This window comes from Sinocyclocheilus anshuiensis, unplaced genomic scaffold, assembly GCF_001515605.1.
Source record: "Sinocyclocheilus anshuiensis isolate Anshui unplaced genomic scaffold, SAMN03320099.WGS_v1.1 scaffold332, whole genome shotgun sequence".
Lineage (NCBI taxonomy): Eukaryota > Metazoa > Chordata > Actinopteri > Cypriniformes > Cyprinidae > Sinocyclocheilus > Sinocyclocheilus anshuiensis.
The window spans coordinates 861,275-876,483 of NW_015554181.1; the positions used below are offsets into that span (position 1 = coordinate 861,275).

General features: G+C 37.3%; 1 protein-coding gene and 1 long non-coding RNA gene across 5 annotated transcripts in view; both read left to right on the forward strand.

The window, feature by feature from the left end:
• LOC107670993 (uncharacterized) overlaps positions 1–4,426 on the forward strand; it is a 17,102-nt gene extending 12,676 nt beyond the window's left edge. Inside the window, exons 2-3 of the long non-coding RNA XR_001632144.1 lie at positions 899–906; positions 4,414–4,426. This is a non-coding gene — a long non-coding RNA (uncharacterized LOC107670993). The remainder of the gene's footprint in view (positions 1–898; positions 907–4,413) is intronic.
• Positions 4,427–4,752: 326 nt separating this feature from the next.
• On the forward strand, positions 4,753–14,687 carry LOC107671037 (LIM/homeobox protein Lhx2). 4 transcript variants are annotated; one of them, XM_016463882.1, is made up of 6 exons: positions 4,754–5,418; positions 5,659–5,821; positions 7,159–7,361; positions 8,504–8,874; positions 11,936–12,141; positions 13,441–14,687. In XM_016463882.1, the coding sequence occupies exons 2-6, from the start codon at positions 5,702–5,704 to the stop codon at positions 13,729–13,731; spliced, it is 1,191 nt and encodes a 396-aa protein (XP_016319368.1). In that variant the 5' UTR covers positions 4,754–5,418; positions 5,659–5,701; the 3' UTR covers positions 13,732–14,687. The 4 variants fall into 4 exon arrangements, with proteins under 4 accessions (XP_016319367.1, XP_016319368.1, XP_016319366.1 ...); XM_016463881.1 differs by having other exon boundaries at positions 4,753–5,821; positions 8,507–8,874; XM_016463880.1 differs by having other exon boundaries at positions 4,754–5,821.
• Positions 14,688–15,209: the final 522 nt, after the last annotated feature.

Consider the following 15,209-nt stretch of genomic DNA (forward strand, 5'->3'; position numbering starts at 1 on the left):
GGGGGAGAGAGAGAGAGAGAGAGAGAGAGAGAGAGAGAGAGAGAGAGATCTTCCGCTCCCCTAGAATGCCCAACTCTCTCTAATTAACAGGACTACAGACAGAAAGACTGGAGTGACGACCTTCTCATACACGTCTATTATTTCATGTGTTTATACATTGCGGCAACCATTTAAGTCTGCATTATTTTTTTTAATTATTATTATTATTATTGATAATAATAATAATAAATATAATATAATCCCACAGTGTAACTATGTAAATGTATAAATAATACATAACTGTATAAATAATAAATGTATACAATAATACATACTAACGTTTCTGATATTTCTCCCTTAAGTCAATCTGAATTAAATTGCCTAGGCTAAATAGCCACGAACACATAATGTAGTCTGTATCATACTTTGGCAATAGTCCTGTATGAACACTCGTTCCTCTCGCATCAGTCTTGTCATGATGAGGAAGTTGTTATTGGTTTCCGCTCTCACACCTCATCGGAAGAATCTGATTCAGACAGAAGGTAAAGGGCAACCCTTGAACTCATTAACAGGTTAAAAGAAGGGCCACGAAACAGCACTATCCATCCACTTTTAATTCAGAGCCGAGAGAACGCGCAAGACAGCCAACAGATGCTCTGACTGTGTGTAAAATAAAATCCATGTATCGTTTCATTGAGTCTATTTAATTGTGTTGACAAATTTTTGTGTCTTAATTTTCACTTTCAAAATATCTATTTTTATACTGTATCGTTTACTAATAGACTAAAAAATAAAATGTATTTTTTCAGCCCAGCTTCCAGAGTTCTCTCAGGATCAAATATTAACGATCCGTTCACCGGGAGTGGGTAGGCAGTGTTGCTCCATTCGTTCGTGCTGAAAGCCCCAAATCTCAGCACAGAAATATCAGTGGTTTGATCAGAGCTGGATAGAATTATCACGGGGAGAGATACAAAGGCGGAAGACAAAACGTGCTCGCTTTCCCTGGTGTTTGAGTACAAACCATATTAAACACCGAGCTCCAGTTATTAGATCTGACTGAAACAGCACTGAGGAATATGAAGCAGACGTTTATGAAATCAGAGACACTGTTTCATAAATAATAGGTAGGCTAACGTCTTGAGTAAAACAAAAGGATATGAAACCACACTGAACTAAACAATGGGGAAAGGGGAAATAGCCTATGAATAGTATACGAATTATACAGTGACTTTTCAAATGGTCGACTGTTTAAAGATAATTTTAAATTTATTAATTGTAAAGGTAGTTTTCAGGGCATAATCTGTCGAGGTTCATCTCACGCAATGCAAATTGCAATTTGTCACGTAAAACGTTCTTTATTTTTTTCAAAAATATGTAAAAACTAATATCTTTATTATGTAATTCTAATTTTATAATAAAGTGATACAAAAATTGTGATGCTTACGCAAATTGATGCTATTGGAAAGCGCGTGCGCAGTGTACTGTTGCTATGGTTACCTCCATCCAGCGAAAACGTCTAGGTGAAAATCGCTATGCGTTCTGGCTAACTTGTAGCGTTAATGAAACGTTTGAAAACCCCTGTTGAAAAATACAAATAGCCTATATGTGTGATCCTCTGAAATCCCCCCTAATTTGCACACTGTCTGTAAACACACTACATATGTGCTGTTTAAGTTTTAGAGGTTATGTATTTTGCCCTTACCCGCAGTTTTTAGATTTGACGGGTTCACGAAATCTATCATATTTCGCACACACCTCACGATATCCCGCACTGAAATGTTTAATGTATAAGCCAACATTATACTACACAGAGAGCGCACATTATAAATATGCATGTATTCAATTAAGGGTATTACACAGGATTTCATTTGCATAAGGATTTGGGAGCTTAACATGCCTTTCTATATTTGTGCAATAAAACTTTAATATTATCGCATGCCCTTCAATGCCGTGGGTACTTTTTATTAATAGTCTATCTGTCTACTACATTACTATTAGCTACTATAGGCTAGCCTACTACTATCATCACAGTTCAGATCAGCTTAATAGGCCCCAATGATTGCCAGGACTGTGGTAAATTAACTGTTATATTTGTCACATAACAGTAGCTGCACCTGTTCCTCTCGTGACAGCTCATAGTGTGTATTTTTGGAACGTATCGCATTCCATTATTTTTCATTGAGTGAGTAGCCTAAATATTTGGATCAGTGGACAAATGTGTGGCTTTTTTCAGTCGAGTGTTTGTTCTAGGGTTTCCCCCAGATTCCCACAATTGGACGCTATTGCACACTTACTGCAAAAACGAGTTAGCATGCAGCGTCCTGCTGTTTTCTCTTGCTGACCGTCTTTTTTCCTTCTTATTATTGTGACTGTGTGATACAGAAAAAGTCACATGAAAACAAGAATATTTTGGACAATGTCACTCAGGTCAGATTAAAAAATGATGGGTTAAATTCCTTGGTGTACTTTTCCTCTTAAAGCGGTTGAATGGCCCGTATGTTTGAGACAAACCAGCAGGGACTTTTCTTTATTCAGTGAGCTGAACCTATAGCCTTCAAGTGCATCATATAGCTAATGACGATCGATTACATCACATCATTTACAATTTATGAGCCACATACAATAAACGGCCAATTTTAAAGAATGTTTATTAGTTCACAGCACTGAATTAAAATACATAGTTCACTACGGTTACACTTCCCAGCAATGTATGTGAAGCTCGTGGTGTTGTCAAAAAGCCAGGTGTTTGTTTATAAGACACAAGCTGATATTGTGTCAGAGTTAATGCCAGCCTTAATCTGCTGTGCTGCTTGGAAACACGCTTACATTCAGGTTGTCCTATTAGAGGGTGCAGAAGCTTTTTGAAGAATAAACAAGAACCAATGACAATTTTTTGAGCAACTAACGAGCTCTTCCCGCAGCTTCTTGAAATAAGGATTTTGGTTTTAACACGGCGTACAAGAACATTGTTTATGAATTGTAATTAAACCCAAACACATTTCAAACAGATTTGGCAGAAATTCCACAAAGAGAGTAAATATTAAACCTAATATAGTGTAAAACAATGCCTAAGCATTTTTATAATTTTTGCGCCATGTACATTATTTCAAAACTTTTGCACAAAATGTGAAATATTTTTGCACTACTTATAGGCTATTATTTTGTGCATGCTAAAATTTTTCGTGTTCAGTGGGCTATAATGCAAACGGAAGGCCAAAGCAAATACACTAACAAAGTTTGAATGAGCAGTATTTGCTATTAAAGCGCTTAGTCAGCAAAACATGTTTTTAATTAGGTTAAAGGACTGATTATAGTGAAGCATATGGACTTCACAGTACAACATATATAAGCATTACAAAATATACATCAATTTATTTGTGGATCGTCATTGCTATATTAACTCTTTCAAACAGTGGCACTCAAAAATCAATTGATTTTTGCGTCGAACTATCATACCTATTTTGTTAAAACACGAGTCACGTGGGGGCTGTATGAATTTGTCTCCCACTGGTTTGTTCCTGAGGTCCGCTGCTCTCTAGGGCTCGAAATTAATACTGTCTCGCCAATTTTTAGAGTAAAAACAAAACCTAAAAAACTAAATGAGCAACTGAAAACGCCACCGCAAAAATCAGTGCAAAAACATTTAAATAGAAAAATTGACTAAAATGTAAAAAGAAAATAACTATGTTATATGCTAAATTTAATCGCTTCTGTCCGTTTTTCTAACCCTTAAGTCACTGCGTGGACATCAGAGAAGTGTCTCTCTATGCGTTGTTAGAATCATCACCTATTATACTGGATGGACTGAATGAGTAAAACAAATATATGGCCTTTTGGGATTTGGAACCAGTGCTTCACAGCAGTCCATATGAGGTACAAAAGAGGACGGCCATTAATAATGGATGATCCGAGATATTCATTGTGAGTGTTTTCCTTAGCTTTCCAAACACTCACATCATTGAGATTTTTATATATATATATATATATATAATATTATTAATGAAAGCTTATTTTGGGGAAAATATAATGCTCCCAGAATGACATTAAAAATTGAGAAAATATTACGAGGAACACTAAAATATGTGAAAAATATAAATGTGAAGAAAACCACGCACATGAAAGAGATTATTAGTATTGCATCTTCCCAACGTTTGGTAGAACAATACAATATAGAGTTTTTTTTTAAAAGCAGGTTAGAGTGATGAAACAGCCGAATTGACTGTGACACTGACGTTAATTGGACTTCTCACGGATACTCTGAACTGTACATTCAATGCTGTCAGTAGGAAGAGACTATTCCGTTCTTCTGGATCCTTTTGTTTAAAGCAGTCACGGGGATCTGTCCGGGGCCGGTGCTCTATAACACCGAGGCGGTTTGTCTAGTGAAGCAGATCAATCCGAAAACCAATACGTTTGAGCTAATGCTAAAAAAAGAGAAATTATTATTTTCACATTAATCACTGCATGGCATGAGACATCGACTTACAGTTCCATATTAAACAATAGACTTATGGAATTAATGAAATCAAGTCACAAATCGGAGCGATTCACTTTTCACTTCAGACGAAGACGCAAAAGTTTAAGTTTATATCTCACTGCGAGTCGCTCATATCAAGGCCGATGCTCACTAAATCTAATTACTTAAGCTTTCCAACGCATTTAACTTGTCTATAAAAAAAGAAATTAATGTCGAAAAAATGTCTTTTCAGAAAGTCTTTAGTTACCATCAAATTTCGGTCCAGCTGACATTCAAATCCCTGCAACAATTCGATACAGTGCGTATATCAAGAGTTCGAGCAGCCAATAATCACGAACGAAACGGCGTGACGTCAAAGTCCCGGTAGAAAAGGCGCGGTGGGTTTGCTCACGTTTGGAGAGGGAAGAGCGCAAGGAACCTCACTGTCTTCACTGGATTATACAAACCCAAAGTGTCCTCAACTCCTCCTCCTTCTCAGTTGCTTACATGCTGATCCTCTACTGCATGCGGGACGAACAATAACAGCTAATGCTGTATATGACAGGACAACCACCTCATTTGTTAGAACAAACGTTTGAGTTGATTTTTACCCAAGCTGAAGCCTGCTGAAATTTGACATTTTTGGTGTGCGTGTGATGACAAACTGTCGTGGAGGAGGTGAAGAGACGTGGATGAAGATATTACCGCTTGCAGAATCTGAATCGTCATTGTAGTCGTTCCTCCCAGTCATTTCGGGATTATATATTTTTTATTCTTCGGCGATGCAATAACGGATTTGTGTGTGTGTGTGTGTGTGTGATGACCGGCGGCAGTCATGCTCCAAAACTGATTTCTGAAAAGACAAGAAAGAAAAACTGAACTCTTACACTGACAAATGCATGTCCAAAATGTGGTAACTGAAAGTTACTCACGAAGAAATAGGAGGGTCCAGTGTCACACATGTAGAGGGGCTTCAGTAGCTGGTATGTCCTCAAAGCTCCGGAATGCTCTCATAGGCTAAACCAATCTGGCTGCATGTTTTGCGATCTCACACTTCGATGCATTTAAAAGAATCCATCAGAATACGGAGTTGACATTTCTGATAAACGAACACCGTTTAGACCGATCAGATCCTCCAAACGGGAATTATTTGATGAGAGCGAGAGAGGCCATATGAACTGCACAGGGATAGAAGTGCGTCTCACGGAAATCTTGGGTTGCAGATCTGACGGAAACACGTGCTATTCGGTCTCATCTGCGGCAACGATGCTTTTCCACGGTCTGCCTGGAGGCGAGATGCATGGTGTTATGGAAGAAATGGAGCGGAGAGGAAAGAGCGATTCGGCGACTATCAGCTCGGCCATAGATATGGGGGAAACAGAGACGGTAGGAGAAAGCCATGCCTCTCGCTCCAGGCGCTTGCTTGGAAATCCTAACAGCCTATGCTAACTGAACCGTTATTCCAACAGTGCAATAGAAGCCCCAAGATGTGATTCCGATCTTGGCCATTTAAACAAGCTTCAAACTTCTGCAAAGCCAAAATTACAGGCCTCGTCTTCAATGCATTACTTGTACACCTTTTGTCATGTGTGGAATGCAAATAGTTACAGAAAGCTACGAGAAATTGTATCAATTTTAAATGGCCTGTTGTCCAATTTAATTTCTACTGTAAAAGTGTGGTTGTTCGATAAAGTGGTGAAATAATAAACAATTAGCGCGCAAGAAAATCCAGATTCGGTTTTGTGCATATACTGATATACTTAAAAGAAATTCTCATTATTTTACAAACGCTTATGCAGCGCTGCTAAACTTTAAGTGACGCAAAAATAATATTTTATTTTTTCATAATATACGAGTGATATAATTACGATTAAAAACATCAGCAGATGTTGTGATCCAACTAAAATATATTGCCATTGTTTTGGCCAATAATATCTGTGATTAACAACAGCAAAAAAAAAAAAAAGACAATGCAGAACCTTACGTTAAATCCATTACCATTAGGCCTACAATATTTTTTGAGCAATAATGCACGCTTAAAACAAATGTTTTGACATTTTTAACACTGCATCTCAAAACTTACACGATGACAAATCCAAAATTACAAATAAAGAAATGCTAAAGAATAAAACAATATTTTATTCTTACACAATTGTGTGTGTGTGTGTGTGTGTGTGTAGAAGCCTACATATATTACGAGTGTGTTTGCTGTGTGTATCTAAGGCCACACAACACGCCGAACGTAAACACAATAAAACAAGCTCAGCCTTTGATTAATTTGCTTATATATGTATCACATTTTCCAAACTGTGCCTTTGTTAAAGAAAAAAACGACGTGAATGGAGGCATGCATAATGTAATCTTTTCTTGTGGTTATTTTCTTATTATTCGTGGCATTCCGTTGTCACGGGAAATATTAAATACAAATCAGAGTACACTCACTCACTGAATACACTTCTATATTTATCTTCTCAATCTCACGCCCCTCCCATTCTCTACAGAAGCGAACACTAGTAATGTCTGATTTTTTTGGACATTTTTCATCAGCAAATGCGTAAAATAGTGTTTTCACGCGTTGTGTATTTTATGGGTTACTAATCTGCCATTAGAAATATTCATTTGTATAACACAGCAGATAATGGTGTAGATATAGAGTATTTGAATGAAACTGGGCTTTGAGTTCCTGCCTTTAATGAGCGCGCTGTTCGCCTGTGTTTGTGCAGAGCATGCCTTCGATCAGCGGGGACCGGCTGGCTCTGTGCGCGGGCTGCGGAGGGAAGATCTCTGACCGCTATTACCTGCTCGCCGTGGACAAGCAGTGGCACATGCGCTGTCTGAAGTGCTGCGAGTGTAAACTCAACCTGGAGTCTGAACTCACCTGCTTCAGCAAAGACGGAAGCATCTACTGCAAAGAAGACTATTACAGGTGAGCAAACTCCTTTACTCAAAAGTTGCACGATCTTACGGCGTTTCCTTCGCCTGGAGTGACATTTTCGTTTGTGGATAAATAATAAAAATGCAAACCTGTCGCCAAAGCCTGCTTTTTGTCTGTAGATTGTATTTTGATGTGGTTTCGTCATTATACGCTTATAATAATGCAGAAACGACATAACTAATTTTCATTGCTTGTATAAAAGAAAAAAAAGCCAAAATGTTTTTTTTTTCTGTTGATGTCTGTGAAAACGTAGTTGTACATTTTAATAATCAGACTAATAATAGCTTACTTTAATTAATACAGAAACTACTAAAATTATTCAAGGAATCATTTTTTTGCCTAAAATTTAACGTTTTTGTTTAAATTAACTAAACATTCTATAGAAAAATTACATTTTTCTGTCTAGGTATTGTGAAGACATCATGATGCAATTTAATAACAATTACAATAACCCAGAATCTCCTTAACCTGCTCAACGATTTTACTCTATTCTCGTAACAGTTAAAGAAACAAATCATGTAGCAACATGCCTAAGTCGTCTCTGCAGTGCGAGATGATTTTGGACTTCATTATAAAACTAAAAAAATCCAGAAACGATAATCTTACTTTGCTTGAAATACAACATTTCTGTACCGAGGGAAAAAAAGAAAGCAGCAAAACCTATATAGAAAAACGCTTTAGTGTGTGATATCTGGACGAAATTTAGCTGACTGCACTGATTCTGTATGTCACTGTACAATTTAATACTCAGAGGGAGGCGAGAGGCCTATTAAGATAATCATACAAGTGAAGGCTTTACCCGTTTCTACGTTCAAATGAGGCTGCAGCTCACGTCAATCTCAATTGTAAGCTATTTAGTAATTATTCGAGACGTAATTATTGGCGAGACTAGATTCCACTGCACGAGTCAACTATTTATTAACGCATCCTGCTGTTTAATGCATTATTTTACTTCAGCATGTCCACATAGGGCCAGATAAAAAAAAAATGTAGCTATAATGTAGAATTGCAAATTATAATTTATCCAAAGGTTATTATGAGAAGCAGCCCATTTAATGTCAGGCTCATGAGTGGTGGGCCCACCTTCTGGTTGAAGTATGCTGAAAGGTCACAGCTGCTCTATTGTCCCGCAGAAGGTTTTCGGTGCAGAGATGTGCCCGGTGCCACCTCGGGATCTCGGCCTCGGAAATGGTCATGAGGGCCAGGGATTTGGTGTACCACTTGAACTGTTTCACCTGCACGACTTGCAACAAAATGCTGACGACTGGGGACCACTTCGGCATGAAAGACAGTCTGGTGTACTGCAGGCTACACTTTGAAACGCTCATCCAGGGAGACTTCCCCACGCTTTTCAATCACACGGATGTAGCGCCTAATAAAGGACTGGGCAGCACGGGCCCTCTAGGACTGGCTTATTATAACGGCGTGAACACGGTGCAGAAGGGCCGGCCCCGAAAGAGGAAGAACCCTGGGCCCGGAGCGGACTTGGCGGCTTATAATGCAGGTGAGACCATCGCTCAACTTGTTGTTGTTGCTGGTTTACTGCTCGTTTTATTCTTTTATAAACATTATTTGTCCTTCATTTTAATTTTTGAACGTGTTGCACGCATTGTTTCCCATCTGAACACTGTTTTTAACAGCGCGTAGTTATGTTAGCATAATAGTTCCCTGCGATTTCGGTGAATTTACAGGTTTACGAAACTTTTTGGGCGGCACTGAATACCCAACAAGATCGTTTCAGAGCAAGATGAAAACAAGTCTGGTGAATTGACAAAAACCTTAAGTGAGATTTCGCTTAAACAATACTGTTAGCTGCCACTATTTTGAACAATAAAGTACGACTTTTATAAACATGATTGTATTTTTATTTAATTGAAAGTACACATGCAATAAATAAACTACTTTCTAATAGGGAAAAAAGCGAAAAACAAGCTGTAAAAATGCGGGAAACATTTAAAAAAGCCATTTAAGTGCAGTCCTGACTAAACAATTAACTGTTTTTAAAAAATAATATTTCATTGTTTGAATAATATTTCAATATTTAATTTCTTTTTATACATTCAAAATACTTTTACATTCCAATTCGTTTGAAACATCTAAAGTTCATAAAGCATAGCATAAGCGATGATAGTTTTGTAAAAGAGCGCAATTCTTTACTATATCATAATAGCTACTGTATTAAACATTTCGTGTTTTTATTACATTGTTAAAAAATATATTTCTTCCAAAAAACGAGAGAAATACGTTCACTTCTTTAGACTAGGAAAAAGACAAAAATCCGCCACTTTAAAAAAAAAAGACAATCGACACACATCACAGATTTCTACTAAAGCACTTGAGCTTGTGCTGAACAATTTGGAACAACGTGACTTGTTCGCTCGGGCATTTCGGGCCCCTCAGCGGGGCATTTGGGCCCCTGCTTGAGGACCAAACAGAGGAATGATGACGACTACAGAGACTGACAAGTGGAAAATGGCTTAGATGCTAGTCGAGACCTCCGGAAGATTAAATACAAGTGTAAGAAAGAAAGAAAGAAAGAAAGAAAGAAAGAAAGAAAGAAAGAAAGAAAGAAAGAAAGAAAGAAAGAAAGAAAGAAAGAAAGAAAGAAAGAAAGAAAGAAAGAAAGAAAGAAAGAAAGAAAGAAAGAAAGAAAGAAAGAAAGAAAGAAAGGGAAAAACTTAAGCTTTTCCAGGCAAATTCAGACGGATTAATTTACTATGCTTTTTGCTCTAAAAAAGATGTTATGCATTCGTCCAAACAAAGCATATTAGCCCATTGGGTAAAAAACAATTTTTTAATCAAATAAGACGATATAATCTACGAACTTCACGAATATTCATCATTTTCTTTGAGAAAGAAAGAAAGAAAGAAAGAAAGAAAGAAAGAAAGAAAGGGAAAAACTTAAGCTTTTCCAGGCAAATTCAGACGGATTAATTTACTATGCTTTTTGCTCTAAAAAAGATGTTATGCATTCGTCCAAACAAAGCATATTAGCCCATTGGGTAAAAAACAATTTTTTAATCAAATAAGACGATATAATCTACGAACTTCACGAATATTCATCATTTTCTTTGGTTCCAGGATTTAATTTCAGATAAACTGAGCGAAAGCGAAATGAATAAATAAAATGTTTTTCTAAAATACTTTTATAGTTGACTATAACTATAAAATACAAGTTTATCACGAGTTTTTATTATATCTCCAAGCTATATTTCCACTGTAAAATGTGTAAATACGATGCTTTTTTATCACTTCAAACTCAGAATGTTTGGTTGCTTTGTAAATCTTGTTGTCTTGGGATCGTTAATTGAAGTTGGCAAATTTATCACAACAATTGCGCTCTTGTTTGGTGGACTAACCGGCTTCTGAAGAACTGTTAAATTTACATGGACTTAAAATGGAAAATAGAAACGTTTTGAAATCAGATCAACCGTTTGACAAAAACACGAGTTAACTAGAGCGAGTGAACTTTGGTGTATCTCTGCTCTCTGAGAGTCAGACACAGTCAGATCATTGCTGCCCCCATCAGCTCACACTTTAAACAACAGCACGAACACAACAGCGAGATCAAAACCTGAAAAACAAGAACAATAAAGACACAGTTCATCATTGCAATACTACAGTAACCATGTGCACATAAATAATTCTGTGTTCAGTGAAGATAACTGCTCTTGACGTGCATCACTGTAAAGGTAGCAGTATTTCTCAATGGCCATATTTATATCAGGAGGAAACATTTGTTCACCATGTGCAGCGTTGTAAAGCATTCAAGGTTAATTATCTGAAGTGTTGATCAGACCATTTTCAATGACTAATATTTGTAGTTGTCAGAGAAAACATAATTCTGAACTGTCATGCGTCTAGCAACACATAAACTTCTGCCAAGAATTTGGAACTGGCGCAAACACATTTCTGACACATTCAGACAGGCCTATCTCCTAAACACTTGTGTTCCAGACAGATAGTGTGGGCTTTTCACAACCAAATCCTACACAAGACACCATAAAAACAGAAACGAAGATATGGCCATATGTCGGGGGTGGGGTTGCTGTAAAAACGGGTAAAACCACTCAGATTTGAAAACTGAAATAAAAGTCATGATGCAGACTTGCATGCTTTCAAAACACGTCTATTGCATTTAGAATCAAATTGTTTAAAAAAAAAAGACCAAAAGAGCATGATGTAAGACTACAGCATAATGCAGATTATTATGCATGCAGTAAGTTGCAAACACAGCAACATGATGGTGCTGTGGCTCCTTTGTGTAGTCAAATCCAAGACTAAACACAATGTTGGAGTGCAATCAAAGAAACAAAAGAATCTGAGAGGCACGTCCTCATTCTCATCACAGCATCTGATCGTTCTGTCATTGCATCTCATGTATTTATTGTCGAGTTTCAGCTTTCTGCATTTATTCAAACTAGAACTGCAGTGCTACACTATACAAGTTTAGCATTAGGGAAAACGTCATTTGCATGTGTAGTTTTAAGCTTTTGAAATGTATGCACTCATTTTGGGATCAATAACAGCAACACAGCTAATACATTTTGCGTTTTTGGATTCAGCATTGAGCTGCAACGAAAATGACGGCGATCCAATGGACAGAGACTCACAGTACAGCACCAGCCAGAAGACCAAGCGCATGAGAACGTCATTTAAACACCATCAGCTGAGGACCATGAAGTCATATTTTGCCATCAACCACAATCCTGACGCCAAGGACCTGAAACAGCTGGCCCAGAAAACAGGCCTCACCAAGCGTGTTCTACAGGTCAGAAAACTCGCTTCATTTAGACTAATCGTTTTCGCTCTATGCAAGTCATTTTAGCTTTGAGATTTTAGCATACTGACCATGAAAGCCTTTAGTTTTTTTATATTAGTCAAATTTGTTTGTATAGCACCTTTCACAATACACATTGTTTCAGAGCAGCTTTACAGAAAATCACGATGATGACGTTTATAATATCTTCATGCATTACAGTTGCATTTAGCAGATTAGAGCTGGACAATAATAGAGTTACATTTTGCGACAATACAAGCAATCAAGCAGATAAGATTTGCTATATAGTGTATATAATGCATGTATGCAGATAAAGTAGGACATATTTGTATATTTAACGGAACTAAGTGATATTATAGTTACATTTTGAGACAATAATATTCAAGCAGTTGGGATTTGCTAAATTGTATATATTGTTTTAGGTGAGTGTACTGTATGCATGAATCTGAAAGCTGAATAAATAAGCTTTCCATTGATGTATGGTTTGTTAGGACAGGACAATATTTGGCCGAGATACAACTATTTGAAAATCTGGAATCTGAGGGTGCAAAAAAAAAATCTAAATATTGAGAAAATCGCCTTTAAAGTTGTCCAAATGAAGTTCTTAGCAATGCATATTACTAATCAAATATGAAGTTTTGATATATTTACGGTAGGAAATTTACAAAATATCTTCATGGAACATGATCTTTACTTAATATCCTAATGATTTTTGGCATAAAAGAAAAATCAATCATTTTGACCCATACAATGTATTTTTGGCTATTGCTACAAATATACCCCAGCGACTTAAGACCGGTTTTGTGCTCCAGGGTCACATATAACCCAATATACGTATTTAGTAAAACACTGTCAAAAACAGCACATTCCTTCACATCAGCAACAAATTAGACTGATTAAAAAATGACTTGAGGAATGAATCAAATGTAATTCACAAGCCTGGTCTCCTCAATGGAATGCTATTAATTAGTTCCTGAAAGAGAGAAATCTGAATTAATTACATGCACAAATAAAACACAAGGTGTTATAGTATGTCTGGAAATAAAAGAAACAGCTGTTTGTCAGATATCACTGAAACCAGAAAAAAAACTAAACGCAGTTGCTGTGGCAAAACATCCAGGGGACAAATGGAAAGTAAAAATCTGAGATATTCAAGTAAAAATAAAACCTCAAAGCACTAATTATCATCGGCCATCATTCGGCTTTGATGAGACGAATGTTCTTCCCCTGAGCATCGCATGGTTTTCTCATCTGTGGTTTATTTCTAACGTCTGGCGTCTCGGTTCGCAGGTCTGGTTTCAAAACGCTCGGGCCAAGTTCAGACGAAACCTCCTGCGCCAGGATAACACGGGTGTGGACAAGGCCTTGGACGGGTCGACCCTGCCTGGAGGAACGCCGTCCGGACCGGCCTCTGAGATTTCCAACGCCTCCATGAGCCCATCCAGCACTCCCACGACCCTCACAGACCTGACCAACCCCACAATGCCCACCGTCACCTCCGTACTGACCTCCGTCCCGGGCAGCCTAGACGTTCACGAATGCCGGAGTCCATCGCAGAGCACCTTAACCAGCCTCTTCTGATGCTCAGATTGCTCAGCACCTTCATCTGCTTCCTCCATTTGTGGAGCACATAAATCAGAAATCAAGCATGAGCATCGCTGACCATGCTAGTCGTTCACAAACTACATCTGTCTGAAACGTAAACCGATCTACCTGGGCATTTTTGTACAGGCCAGGAACTTTACAAATGTGGACGATCCAATTCAAGAGACTAAAAAACGAGACATGAAAAAGAAACTCTTCGTTTAGAGTATTGCATTTTGGGGCAGACTCAAGTTTCACTGAAGGATCTGTTGATAAGAGAGTGATTTGCGTTTTATTTTCTGTTTTTTTTTCATGTTTTCCCCCAACCATGCTTACAGAGAGAGACTGAGCTGGGAAATGCATTTGTTCGTCAACCTCTTATTTATGTTCATGCACAGGAGTCAGTGTGAGGAAACTGGATTATAATGTGAATAATTACAGCGTAATCTAGCCTGACTGTCACGTGCCTTATCCTGCAGTGTAGTCACTGAAGCCCCTTTAGCAACGCTAAACGAACTACATCAGAAAATGTGTACTTTCATTTGTTGGATGATGAAAATGGTTGAGTAAATCACGTGCACAAACACACACACACGATGAAGAGCTGATCATATACTCTCATTCCAACATATTACCTCACTCAGAAATCACTGGATATGATAGCAGTACATATGAAACCTGAGAACACGTTTCATGCACTGGGAGAGAAAACGGCTGTGGAGAGTTTGTACAAAGAAAAACCTTGATCGGAGGAGCGCATCACAAACAAACACTGATTTATGGAATGAAACACTTTTTTTTTGTTCCTCATTCGGTTAGGTGATTTTTTTTTTCTCAACCATTAAGATGTGACAGTGTTGGAAACAGGGTAAATGTTTCCACGGTAACCAGAGGCTGCTTGTTGAAATGCTGTACAGTTTTGACAGATTATTGAGAAATTTCGAGTCCACTCCCTGCAGTATCCCCTTTGATGTAAATCTTCAGTTCTGTAAAAAATATAAAAAAATGAATCACTATTTTTTTTTTGTGGGCCTCATTATTTCACCAGTTTCAAAGCATTTTACATAACAGCAATGCAAACAGCGTTAACACAAATCTAGAGCTTAAAGACAAAAACACATTCTAACTGGACATTAATACATTAAGATGACGCTAGTTGTCATGGTAATTTATAATTGAGAATCCCAAAACCAAATGCAGTTTGGTGTGATTTGTTAATGCACATCTTGTCACACACACTACATGGTTGCATTTAAATTAAATAAATAAATCCAGGTTTTTGTCATTATGTAAATTAGATACTATTTATAAAATATGTAAAATAATTAACATAAAATTATAATACTACACACACACACACACACATTAATGTTAAGTGATATTACAAACATAATATATCAGTGTTATCCACATAATGAATTTCACATAATCAAAAATGAATCATATGTATTTTAAGAGATTATAGTGCATTTTAC